Below are 13321 nucleotides of genomic sequence, written 5' to 3' on the forward strand. Positions count from 1 at the left end.
TAACCAAGGCTGAGTTTGCCGTTGCTTTGTTAAGGGTCTTTGAGGAGACTCGATAGGGGATTTGTTAATTTCTATCAAAAGCATTTGGAAGTTGGAAGGACATTGACTAAAGACAGTAAATTAAACCAAAAAAAAGATAATTAAATAATTTTAGAAAGCAGAGATCTTCAGTGTTGTTTTTGTCCATCCATCCATCCATCCATCCATCCATCCATCCATCCATCCATCCATCCATCCATCCATCCATCCATCCATCCATCCATCCATCCTCTCTGTGAAAGAAGAGGAAAATGAGGCTTGGGCACATTTCCAGTAAGTTTATTCCAGTATAAGTGGTTTTTAAAACACTGCACACTGTACCTCAAACATCTCACGTCCTTGAGACCCCCATAAGCAAGCAAGATCAACATATTCAAATATGGCGGTGTCCAATATATATTCTGTGCAAAAACTTTAAGCATACAATTTTACAGAAAAAAAAAAAAAAAGTTTACATTTGGAAGGGATGGGGGTTGAAACGGTCACACAATCAAGAATTATATTTTGTACAATTGTCAAAACTTGGGACTACATGAGAAAATCCATCAGGTGGCTTTAGATATGTGCCTTGTTTAAACAGCCAATGCAGACAGGAGTAGTGACCTGTATATAACAACAACAAACGACTTCTACTGCTCTCTCTTCAGTACAGATCATTCTCTTTAGCATTGTGTAAGGGTACTGAGTGTGTGTGTGCACTCGTGTCGTCATAAATACAGTACATACATACAAACTCAATGTGTTCTAATAAGGCATATGTGGCAAATCGAAGTCCACAGAAAAGAAACAGTCCCATCAGTATCTTTACAGCACTATTTAAGGCCTGGAAAACAGAAAAGGGGGAGATAAAATCACAAGTACCTTACGGAAGGAATGTCAAAACAATGTATTGAAAGCAGCCCTGCAGTGACCGGGGGGCGGAGAGCGCGATGGGGGGGCTGCTGTGACGTCACCCCCACAGTGGGATAGGGGGATGGGGGAGGGAACGTGGTCCTGGAGCCTGGGGGGGCGATGCCTGCCCTGAACCAGTCTACAGTCAGACACTATCAAAACTCATTTTCAGGTCTCTCTTCCAAGAACCATTCAAAGTAGTGTTCTTGGCTATACAAAGTGAGAGGACTGCGAGTGTATCCATTTCACATGAGAGGTGGGAGGGAGGGGGGAGCACATTATCTCATAGCCATAAAATCACAGATATAAAATACATTCATGAACAAAACCCCAAAACAGGTCAATGAATAAAAGCATACCTCACATCAATTGAAATGGCTCTTTAGCATAGACGAAAACACACGTTTCAGTTCATGACTACACAATAGGATGGGATGGGGGAAGAGTAAAAATAAAAACATTTCTTGGCGCATCAAACTGACGTGAAGCGTTTTGCTAAACAGTGAGAGTCGGACATGCAGTCCACTTCACTGTGACCTAAACATCATATTGCTACCCCAGCAAGCAAAAGTGGTTTCAATGACATCATTATGTCTATTATTAAATTATGATCAGGTTGCAGATTAGACGTGTCCTTTTTTTAAATGTTATTTTTTTTACAAAAAAGTAAAACAGCAACCACAAAATGCAATAATCTGGTTATCTGACCAGATAACAACCAAAATATGATGTCTTTCCCATGACATCTTGCTCTCGTCATGAAAAATACATCTTGCTGTAACAGAGACCAGTTTCTTGTCATCTGGTTTTATAACTTATTTTCAACCAGAAAACCAGTTTACAACAAAATTACGTCCAATTACGTCATGCTCCAAATGTTGTCTCTAGGGTTACTATAGTACCTCCGTGAGGGTTCTGAGTGTTGGCTAAAGACTCAGATGATGGTACCACGCCAGTGTCAGACCAGACAAAGACCCAGTTCCCTGAGAACATCAGAGACAAACGTTCCAAACACTCCAAACTAACGGCAGCAGGTTGGGCATAATAATATTTGAATAAGAATAATATTTACAACGTGGTGGTCCTGATAAAAAAAACAATTCAAATCAAACTATTTTCCTATCGCTGCAGCATTGGGAGTAGAGAAACACAACAGAATGATCGAGCTGACTTTTTGGAGTAAATAAATGTGAACAACTCCTCTGTATTATTGTTACTGCTGAGTAGACTACAGCAACTCCTGTGTATTATTGTTACTGCTGAGTAGACTACAGCAACTCCTGTGCTGGTGGTAGGATCTATAAAGACACTGCCTGGTGCCATCGATTTCATCTAATCGCTACTCATTGGTTGGTTACGCGGACGCCGAATGCTGTGTTCACGCCAACGGACAGTTTCAAATCAAATATCGACAACAGATTAAAGTGATCTCATTCGAACAGACAGCAACATATTCAGATCGATTTCAGTACGGACACTGTAAACAACGTACCATGGGCAAGTAGTATACTCTTTAAAGTAACATAAATCCTGAATAAATACCATAAAGACTGTTAATTTATGCTGTGTCAAGAGCTTGTTTTCCTCACTCCTTTCAAGAAGCTTTTATTGGTAACTTTTTAACAATCTTTTTTTACATACAGTATATTGATTTGGTGTATATTTTCTTTCCTTAGGTGTGTTTTTTTTCTGCATTGGATATTCCAGTTGCTAGGTACTTATTTTGGCTTCAAGCAATGAACTGCTCTTTATGGAGTTAGTTTGTAGTTGGGTCTATTCTCCCAGAGCGACTAACACTCGACTCGCCTGACAGACTCCTAATCCTTCACAGTTAGCATCAGTTCCCGACCAATAAAGTCCTTTGACCGATATATATATATATATATTATGTATAAAAAAATAAGTTATTGCGCATCCCAAAAAAGTGCATCGTAATTTTCTTTTAAAAAATATCTCTCGTTGCGTTTCACTTTTTCTTCCTTTGATCCGGAATCGTATAAGACTGTTTACTCGGAAGGGGTTGGTTGACGAAAGTGTTGGCGCACCTTCTTTCTTGACCTCTGACCTTTTGTCGTACCACGTGGGCACGGGCGCGTAGGTGACAGGTTGGGACAGGCAGGGCAGAGTTTTTAGTAGAGTGATAGAGAGGAGGAGGAGGAGGAGGAGGGGTGGTCCTGCTACGCAATCACCATGGGAACGTCGTCTGAGAAGCCGCTGATCATGGGGGTGTCTTCGTCATCGTCACCTTTAAGGAGGAAGGGGAAACAAGAGAACAAGGGAGGAGGGAAGAATGACATGATAGTTGCATCAGAACGGCTCATGCTAAAATGTGTTTTATGATCCTGGTCATACCCATGAGAAATGAGTGGGGCCAGGAGTTTCTCCGGACGATGGGACCTGACAAGGACAAACTACGGTCCCTAGCAGCACAGCCTTTAATTGGGGACCAGAGTTTTTCTGGTCAGGTCACACCATCAGGAGAAACTCCGGACCCTACAAATGATTGACCAAAAGCCATGCCAATCAGATGGACGCAGAGCGGGATACCCGATGGGTGTTAGTTCACAAATAAAGACAACGTGGTTCGGAGTCCAACACGGTGTAGACTGATAACATTAAGGCTCCTTAGCAGCCATCACACGCAGGCAAAGTCAACGGTAACATCAAGCGTCAACACAAAACAAGGGAGCGCCCCGCAATTACGGACGTATGTGGCTACTTCGATATAGAACTTAACCAAGGAGTCTTACCCAGCTCGTCCCCAGAGGAGAAGATGGCCGAGCCCAGGCGGGAGTTGTAGTGGCTGTTGGAGAAGGCGGTGAAGTTGTTCTGCAGGCGGCGGTGCCTCAGGTACAGGACCACCAGGACCCCACACAGCCCCAGCAGCAGCAGGAACAGCACCGGCACCACCACTACCGCCATGTCTCCTGACTGCCCCGAGTTCCGCCCCGCGTCACTGGGACCTGCAGGGAGGAGTTACACCTGGTGAGTGACATTCACTGACTGACGTGGTTAACATTGCATATACAGCACATGAAGGAGCCATTATGAGAGATACTTTACATACTTTTATCTCACAGAGTTGATTGATGAAGTAAGATGAACATGGAAAACAATCATCATATCCATCATATCAGTATCCTACCTCGTATACCTCTGTTGTATGAATGTCACCACACATTGTTACTGAAACCGACGCTGAGGATTTATGGACGTTCGTAGTAAATCTGTCCCGAAACTTCCCACCCTCCCTAGTATCCCCTCCCCGCCTCACCTTGTCCCAGCTGGTCGTAGAGCAGCAGGGCGGGCTCGCCACACAGCTGTCCGTTGAGCAGGCAGCGGGCCTGGACGGAGAAGGTGTAGTTGTGGCCCGCCAGCAGGCTGCTGATCCGGAAGAAGGTCTCCGTGGTGTTACCCAGGAGCACGGTGGAGTTGGACAGGCTGTCGTACACGTGCACCTCGTAGCCCTGCGGAGAGACACCAAGCACAGATGTGCGGAGAGACACAGACAGACAGACAGAGACAGACAGACACAGACAGTGAATATCAGAGGAACTAAAAGACAGTGGTGTAGATCTGCCTTCACAGGGAGAGACAGCTGTGTGTCCCTCACCCTGCTCTCATTGAAGCTCCTCTCCTTCACGGCCAAACTCTTCCAGAAGAGGAACACATGATCTTTCTCCGTCAAGATCTTTAAAGCCTCTGGAGCAGGCAGGGGCACTATGTCCACACAGAATAGAAGGAAAACACTTTAACAACATACATTCATACAACTATGTTCATGCAAGAACAATCCCCGCTAGGTTTTGAATGTGGTCTCCCCAGAGCTGTTGGTGCTCTAGCTTGAAGTCCTTTAATATTGAAGACACCTTGACTAGCCCCCAGCCACTATGTAACAGATTGTGGGCGCGTTCCAAGTCGTCTATCTATATTGCAGTCGGGCTGCACATGCCAGAAGATCGCTACATTACATTAACATGACCCCTGAGATGTTTTAACTCTTCCCCGGGGGATTGTGGGAAAAAGAAACAGCTGATGGTCGGCTGCAGTAAAGATGACCTGGAACGCGCCCGTCCCCGGGACATAAGCCGGGCCGTACTTGTGTTGAGCGTGTAGCTGGCCTCCTTGCTCATGTTGCGCAGGCGGACGGAGACGCTGTAGTGTCCGCCGGGCTCCAGGCCCTTGAGGCAGTACTCCACCGTGTTGTTCTGGGTGGTCAGCTTGTAGCTGCTCTCGGTCTTACGCACCACGTCCTTCAGGTGCACCGCGTACGTCTGCACGGGACGGACACATGCAAATCAAACTTTATTGAAAGTGCATTTCACAATCTCAACAGTGTTTACAGTAATATAATACAACAAAAGAAGAATGAATGACAGACGTGTTGGCATCCAAAATGGTACCCTACTAACCAGAGCCCTGGTCAAAAGTAGTGTGGGACAACTGTTCATGGTACTACACTGAACAAAAATATAAACACAACATGTAAAGTGTTGGTTCCATGTTTCATCAGCTGAAATAAAAAGGTAGACATTTTCCATATGCTCAAAAAGCTTCTCTCTCAAATGTTGTGCACCATCCACCTGACTCGTGTGGCTCAGTTGGTAGAGCATGGTGTTTGCAACGCCAGGGTTGTGGGTTCGATTCCCACGGGGGACCAGTACGGGGAAAAAAATGTATGAAATGTATTCACTACTGTAAGTTGCTCTGGATAAGAGCGTCTGCTAAATGACTAAAATGTAAAAATGTAGTGAGCATTTCTCCTTTGCCAAGATAATCCATCCACCTGACAGGTGTGGCATATTAACTTCTTGGTGACAGGGGGCAGTATTAAGAAATTCAGATGAATGACGTGCCCAAATTAAACTGCCTGCTACTCGGGCCCAGAAGGTAGGATATGCATATTATTAGTAGATTTGGATAGAAAACACTCTGAAGTTTCCAAACTGTTTGAATGATGTCTGTGAGTATAACAGAACTCATATGGCAGGCAAAAACCTGAGAAAAAAATCCAACCAGGAAGTGGCTTGTAGTTTTTCTATCTAATCCCTATTCAAACTACAGTGTCTGTGGGGTCATTTTGCACTTCCTAAGGCTTCCACTAGATGTCAACAGTCTTTAGAATCTTGTTTTATGCTTCTACTGTTACTGGGCAGAGAATAGGAGCTGACTCAAGCCTGGGACCAACGAGTTGCTTACTGCGCAGTAAGCAACTCGTTGGTCCCAGGCTTGAGTCAGCTCCTATTCTCTGCCCAGTAACAGTAGAAGCATAAAACAAGATTCTAAAGACTGTTGACATCTAGTGGAAGCCTTACTGCGCCGGCACACAGGCCCTTCCTTCTTTTTCCTCTGTAATGAATACGCTATTGTCCGGTTGGAATATTATCGAAGAATTCTGTTAAAAAGACCGTAAGGATTAATTGTAAACATCTTTTGACATGTTTCAATGAACAGTAATGGAACTATTTGACTTTTCGTCTCTGGTTTTGCACTCGCGCGTTATGCCTTTGGATTAGTGAACTGAACGCGTAAAGAAAACGGAGGTATTTGGACATAAATATGTCGTTTATCGAACAAAACGAACATTTCTTGTGGAAATGGGAGTCCCGGGAGTGCATTCCAACGAAGATTAGCAAAGGTAAGTGAAGATTTATAATACTAATTCTGAGTTTAGTTGACTCCAGAACTTGGCGGGTAACTGTATAGCTTGCTTTGATGGCTGAGCTCTGTACTCAGAATATTGAAAAATGTGCTTTCGCCGTAAAGCTATTTTGAAATCTGACACAGCGGTTGCATTAAGGAGAAGTGTATCTATAATTCTTTCAATAACTGTTGTAAATTTGATCAACGTTTATGATGAGTATTTTTGTAAATTGATGTGGTCATTCAAAGGAAGTTTTGGAGGGAATACATTTTCTGAACATCACGCGCCAATGTAAAATGGGGTTTATGGATATAAATAGGAACTTTATCGAACAAAACATACATGTATTGTGTAACATTGAGTCCTGGGAGTGTCATCTGATGAAGATCAAAGGTTAGTGATTAATTTTAGCTGTATTTCTGGTTTTTGTGACGCCTCTCCTTGCTTGGAAAATGGCTGTGTGGTTTTTCTTTAGGCGCTGTCCTAACATAATCTAATGTTATGCTTTCGCCCGTAAAGCCTTTTTGAAATCGGACACTGTGGTTGGATTAAGGAGATTCTTATCTTTAAAATGGTGTATAATACTTGTATGTTTGAGAAATTTGAATTATGAGATTTTTGAATTTGCCACTGGCTGTTGATCGTGTGTACCGCGGTTGGGTCGCTAGCGTTGAGGGAGCGTGCAATTGGCATGCTGACTGCAGGAATGTCCACCAGAACTGTTGCCAGAGAATTGAATGTTAATTTCTCTACCATAAACCGCCTCCAACGTTGTTTTGGGGAATTTGGCAGTACGTCCAACCGGCCTCACATCCGCAGACCACATTTATGGTATCGTGTGGGCGAGCAGTTTGCTGATGTCAACGTTGTGAACAGAGTGCCCCATGGTGGCAGTGGGGTTATGGTATGGGTAGGCATAAGCTACGGACAACAAACACAACTGCATTTTATTGATGGCAATTTGAATGCACAAATATTCCGTGACCAGATCCTGAAGCCCAATGTGAGGGCCATGTTTTTAAGGTATCTGTGGCCAACAGATGGTTTTTAAGGTATCTGTGGCCAACAGATGGTTTTTAAGGTATCTGTGACCAACAGATGGTTTTTAAGGTATCTGTGGCCAACAGATGGTTTTTAAGGTATCTGTGGCCAACAGATGGTTTTTAAGGTATCTGTGGCCAACAGATGGTTTTTAAGGTATCTGTGGCCAACAGATGGTTTTTAAGGTATCTGTGGCCAACAGATGGTTTTTAAGGTATCTGTGACCAACAGATGGTTTTTAAGGTATCTGTGGCCAACAGATGGTTTTTAAGGTATCTGTGGCCAACAGATGGTTTTTAAGGTATCTGTGGCCAACAGATGGTTTTTAAGGTATCTGTGGCCAACAGATGGTTTTTAAGGTATCTGTGGCCAACAGATGGTTTTTAAGGTATCTGTGGCCAACAGATGGTTTTTAAGGTATCTGTGACCAACAGATGGTTTTTAAGGTATCTGTGACCAACAGATGGTTTTTAAGGTATCTGTGGCCAACAGATGGTTTTTAAGGTATCTGTGGCCAACAGATGCATAACTGTATTCCCAGTTATGTTTCAAACAATAATGTTTCCTTACACTGAAACAAGTCAATGGACAAGGAGAGACTGCAATCCAGACTTTGGGTCTGTTTTGAAGTTTAAACTTCAACTCACTTTAAAAAAAGTTACCCATCACTTTAACTGTATCTGAAAGCGCTGACGCTTGAGGTTGGTCGTACCAGAGGGGCGCTGGGGGAGTCGTAGGGAGGCTGCCACTTCAACGTAGCCTGGGTTTTCTCAACTCGCACCTTGTGCAGGTTACGAGGAGGAAGCCGCTCGTTGGGAATCATCTTAACCACCGCATAGTCCGAGGGAGGACCCAGGTAGGGAGAGACGGCCCGCACCTGTCACACACACGAACAAGCACACACACACGAACAAACACACACACACACGAACAAACACACACACACACACGAACAAACACACACACACACGAACAAACACACACACACGAACAAACACACACACATTGAGATATTGTTCTTCAGAAACCAAAATGTACACACAGGTTAACTGTGAATGGATTTTCTGCAGTCGATCATTTTACAGTTCAGCACAGTTAAGACCAAAAATGGAATCAGCGGCAACATCGAAAAATCCCTAGCCAATCGTGTTTCATGTCAATAAAGTTTTCTGATTCTGTATCTGAGGCATTGAGAAAGGAATCAGGGTGAAGCGGAATAGGGGGTGAACTCACGAGGAACAGGTACTGCTCATCACTGTCCACAGTGACGGTCCGGTTGCTAGCGCTGGTGTTCACACTGTGAGGGCTGTGGTACAGGTCCAAGAAGGAGGTGGCAAAGAAGATGCCATACACCTGTACAGACAGACAACCACACAGTACATCACTGGCTGCACAGGGAGCCATAATGCTCCAGCAGGGTGCTTCACAGTAGAGGTGGATGAGGCGAGTTCCCCCTTACTATGTAAAGAGCTTCGAGCATCTAGAAAAGCACTTTATACATCCAATCAGTTATGACTCATTTATGTAATTCCTTATTATGTTTTGTTTGTGGGGACTCGCTTTATTGCTCTTGCCTGGCGTAATGGAACCAATGAAATAGTGCAAACCCCGCCCATCAGGCACTCGAGACAGGCCTTCTACTACAGATACGACTTAAACCCAGGGTCAGGTTCATTAGGCACCAAATAGAAGAAAACAGAGTAGGGACTACCTGAACTTGTCCAAGAAGAAGCGCTCATTTTCGTTTCCGTTGCGTGACCAAATGAACATGACCCATGTCTGTAACACAGTAGCTGTCATGCTGTGCCCGTGTTACCTGTGCGGGGGATCCGGTTACAGTCCAGCTGCAGTCCACAGAGCTCTGGTTGAGGGCCCGGGCTTTGAGGAGGGGAGGCTCCGGCTGGGTGCCTGTGGTCTGCTGGCGGGACAGGGCTGTGGGGCTGTCTCCTACACTGGTCTGGGCCCACACAGCCACCTCGTAGATGGTCCCCCTGGTCAGGTTGGTAGCTGCAAGTGTACAGGTAGATACAGACAGAGTTGGATTAGGATATTGAAAAACACTTGTTTTGTTGTCAGAAAATGTGTGGACACTAGAGGCAGACGGGCCTACCTTTCAGTATGCTGCCTGGCACGGTGTAGTTCCTGCTCTCCTTCACGTGAGCATCAAACACCCAGGACAGCACCACCACATACTGCCTCACCTGCACACACCCACGGAACAACGGTAGAATTATAGGGCAAGTTAGAATACATAGACAAGCACTAACTCACTCAGAGACGCCACCAACTGACCTCATATTGGGAGTTAAAGCTGAAAGACAGGCTCATCGAGTCTTCTGTGATGCTGTCGGTGATAACTGAGGGAGGTGGTAGAGCTGAGAGAGAGGGAGAGAGACAATAAGCACCAGCTCCAATAAATAAGACAACTACCTAGTGGTGGCCAGCAGAGGGCGATAAAACACTGTAAATCTCCACAACGCAACCAGTGGAGGAAGTGCACTGAAGGATTACAGCTGGAGACCCAAATAAGAAATGTGCCATCCTCTGGTGACCCAAACTAAAAAGAAATAGCGTGTGATTACAGATACATTCTTATAACCTGCGACCCAATTCTCACAGAAACCCTGGATTAGAGAATTTGTCAAATTGATCAAACTATCATCCTGCCATATTATAAATTGTCAGGGCAATGATCATGAGAGATTCTGTCATACCTTTCTTGGGGATGATGGATTTAACCTCAGTCCAGTTCCCCATACCTCGACCCGTCACTGCTGCCACCTGAAAACACACATGTTTAGAACTCATCAGACAGGCTCAGAACTCAATTCTAAGAGCTCATGTTACCTTGTTCTAATGCTAAGAACCCAAATGTCACTATGAAGCTGCTCTGAAAGACAGGTCTCTTACTCTAAACTTGTACAGAGTGCTGGGCTGTAGGTTTTTGACCTCCACACTGTTGCCGGTGCTTCGCTGAGAGAACCACTCCACACCTTTTTCACTGTACTCCACCTGTCCACACACACACACACACACCACACACACACACACACACACACACACAGACACACAGACACACAGACACACAGAGTCAGAGAAACAAAACAGGGTTGAAAAACAGGAAAAACAGGGTTGAAACATTTTTCATGTTAATAATAAGCCCACATTGGAATGTGTGGAGTCTATCATATTTCTCTGGTGAACATTTACTTTGATATCCAGCACCCGCTCAAAGCCAATGGCTGTGCGTATGTTTCCATCTCTTCTTATAGCCCTACTGCTCAGGACATGGCACTAACGGAGACGGTTAATAGGTTTACCAGAGGAAACACCATCCAGTGTCTGGCCAGGCTAACTCACAATGTACTCCCGGATCAGGCCGTGGGCTTTGTCCGGAACGCTCCACGAGGCCTCCACCGTGCCGTCCTCTCCGTTGTCACATGACAGCTGCAGGTTTCTGGGGGGTTCGGGCACTGCAACAAACATTACATAACAGTACTGTCAATCCACCATAATATTCCATTCAAAAACACTGTTGCAGGCAGGCCACAAACCTCAAAAGTAATATAGCAGTGACATAAACACTAAAGGGGTATTTCCAAGACCCTTTCAATAGTGATTCTCCATTGAGCATCAGTCCGGGGGAAGGCTTAATCTGGGTCCAGAAAAACCTACCTGCATTATTCCTTCTGTTACTCATTTTGCCTGTCAGTTAGCAGAGCAACTTACAAGTAGCGCATTCAACTAGGGTGAGCAAAACAAACACAATAATTACATGGACAACGTGTGAAATCAAACCAGACAAATCCTCTGCTGTGAATGGACACAGTGAAATGATCGTGTGTCTTGCTCCCTCTACCTTTCACTCCCCCTCATCTCTCCCTCCTCATCTCTCCCCCCTCAAGAACAGTGATCAGCATTAGCCAATGAGAGCTCGCCACAAGCAATGTCGTTCAACTCAAAAATGTATTGAGTAGGTATTTCAACTCTGTACGGCAAGTCTGACTAGCTACAGCTACGTTAACAATCTAATCACATCGTTGTTTTCGCGAGACAGCGTGGTATCGAGAACCATCGCGACCAAGTCAAGAATCTTGTAGTGTTCAGCGTGCGCATCGTTCAGCGTGCGCACCACTACGTTGGAAAGACAAACCACTACAGGAGAGACAGACGGTGGTTTAATGAGAGGCTCAGCGATCTTAGGATTTTGAAAGTCGTGTAGTCTACACAGGACATTACTCACATCCCTCGGGCGTTCTCAGGGTCAACACATCGTTGGTCTTGTGCTGCTTGCTGAGACACTGCGTCAGGACCTTCACCTGGTACGTGGTGTCTGGCTTCAGCACCGACAGCGTGTAGCTGCTCTTATTGCTGTGTGTGTCCATGGCGGTCCACTGCTGGGTGCCCACCAGCCTAGCACACAGAGACAGACAGATATACAAACACAGTCAGACACACCCAGTCAGACACACACGCATAAGCGACATAAGCGGTTGCTTAGAGGCCCCCGGCTGCTAGGGGCCCCCAAGCCCTAAAAACTCTAACTTTTTATTTTTTGGCGGCTCTGTCTCAACTTACTATTGAGAGTAAGAATAGTAGAATACACCAGGTGTAATTTTAATTGGTTGTGCATCATTCGGCAATTTTTCTCGTTATGTCAGTCACTGACAGTCCCTCAATTAGCCATGTCAACTGACAATTATTAGATTGGTAGTTAGTTAGCTATCTAAACTTGTAGTAATCATGGCTGAATATTGACCGGGCACGCAGGACATGTGACCAGGGCCCTGACAAACAGGGGGTCCCCCATTTATTTTGTTAGTCATCCTCACGCAGACATCATATTAATATGGCATAACTCATGGTGAAATATTACAGGAATTTAGCTTTAAAACTACATCTCCAACCCATGGAAAAATGAGTAGAATTGCAATGTGTTATAAAATTGTTATACAATTTATACAATTACAGAAAACTTGCTTTAAAAATGCAAAATGTTTCTATGCCCCATGGCAAAATGTGTAGAATTGCATAAAATTAACTAAAAACTTAAATTCTTCTCTATGCTGTCAAGAGAGGGGCCACTAAAAATGTTTTCCGCAAGGTGGGGGGGAAACCAAATCTTGCTTAGGGCCCCAAAAAGGCTAGAGCTGGCCCTGGAGCCCCACACACACACACACACACACACATACACAGACAGACAGAACCCACAGACTGACTGACCTGAAGTAGATGAGGAAGTAGCAGGAAGTCAGGGGCAGGTTCTTAGGTCTGGACCAGGTGAGGGTGATGGCACCAGAGAAGTCTGCCGTCCACTGCAGGTTCTGGATCTTGTAGACCAGAGAGTCGGCTACAGACAGACAGGTCAGAAACCCACCCCCAGTACAAACGTTAGAGAGGAGCGATACTACGCCATCATCTCACCTGGATGACTGAAGACTCTGCTTATGTAAATTGATTGGGGCTGTGACATGATTTTCATTAAAAGTAGACTCAGCAATATGACATCGTAATACACAGCAGGGCCACTTCCTGAAATAAACAACAACAATAACATTAGAATTGGCCAGGACTGCCTCTATTAGCTCGGTGTGGGTCTGTTTCAAGAGCCAATAGGGGCAGTCTTTCTTGGGCAGATTTTAATTCTGTTGTTGTTGACGTCTGTTAAGCAGGAAGTTGCCCGTAGCGTGTGATGATTGTACATTC

General features: G+C 44.8%; 1 protein-coding gene across 2 annotated transcripts in view; it reads right to left on the reverse strand.

The window, feature by feature from the left end:
• Nucleotides 1-302: 302 nt before the first annotated feature.
• Nucleotides 303-13321, reverse strand: part of LOC106612559 (sortilin-related receptor) — a 78138-nt gene continuing 65119 nt past the window's right edge. For both annotated transcript variants that reach the window (XM_045724476.2, XM_045724475.2), the window contains exons 34-48: nt 12839-12965; nt 11859-12028; nt 10976-11088; nt 10526-10627; nt 10330-10396; nt 9908-9990; nt 9726-9816; nt 9432-9622; nt 8849-8968; nt 8328-8492; nt 5030-5204; nt 4544-4650; nt 4205-4397; nt 3681-3893; nt 303-3175 (exon numbers count right to left, since the gene is read on the reverse strand). In XM_045724476.2, coding sequence (XP_045580432.2) covers nt 3108-3175; nt 3681-3893; nt 4205-4397; nt 4544-4650; nt 5030-5204; nt 8328-8492; nt 8849-8968; nt 9432-9622; nt 9726-9816; nt 9908-9990; nt 10330-10396; nt 10526-10627; nt 10976-11088; nt 11859-12028; nt 12839-12965 — 1985 coding nt within the window. In that variant the 3' untranslated portion in view covers nt 303-3107. The remainder of the gene's footprint in view (nt 3176-3680; nt 3894-4204; nt 4398-4543; nt 4651-5029; nt 5205-8327; nt 8493-8848; nt 8969-9431; nt 9623-9725; nt 9817-9907; nt 9991-10329; nt 10397-10525; nt 10628-10975; nt 11089-11858; nt 12029-12838; nt 12966-13321) is intronic.

This window comes from Salmo salar, chromosome 09 (assembly GCF_965601325.2).
Source record: "Salmo salar chromosome 09, fSalSal1, whole genome shotgun sequence".
Taxonomy (NCBI): domain Eukaryota; kingdom Metazoa; phylum Chordata; class Actinopteri; order Salmoniformes; family Salmonidae; genus Salmo; species Salmo salar.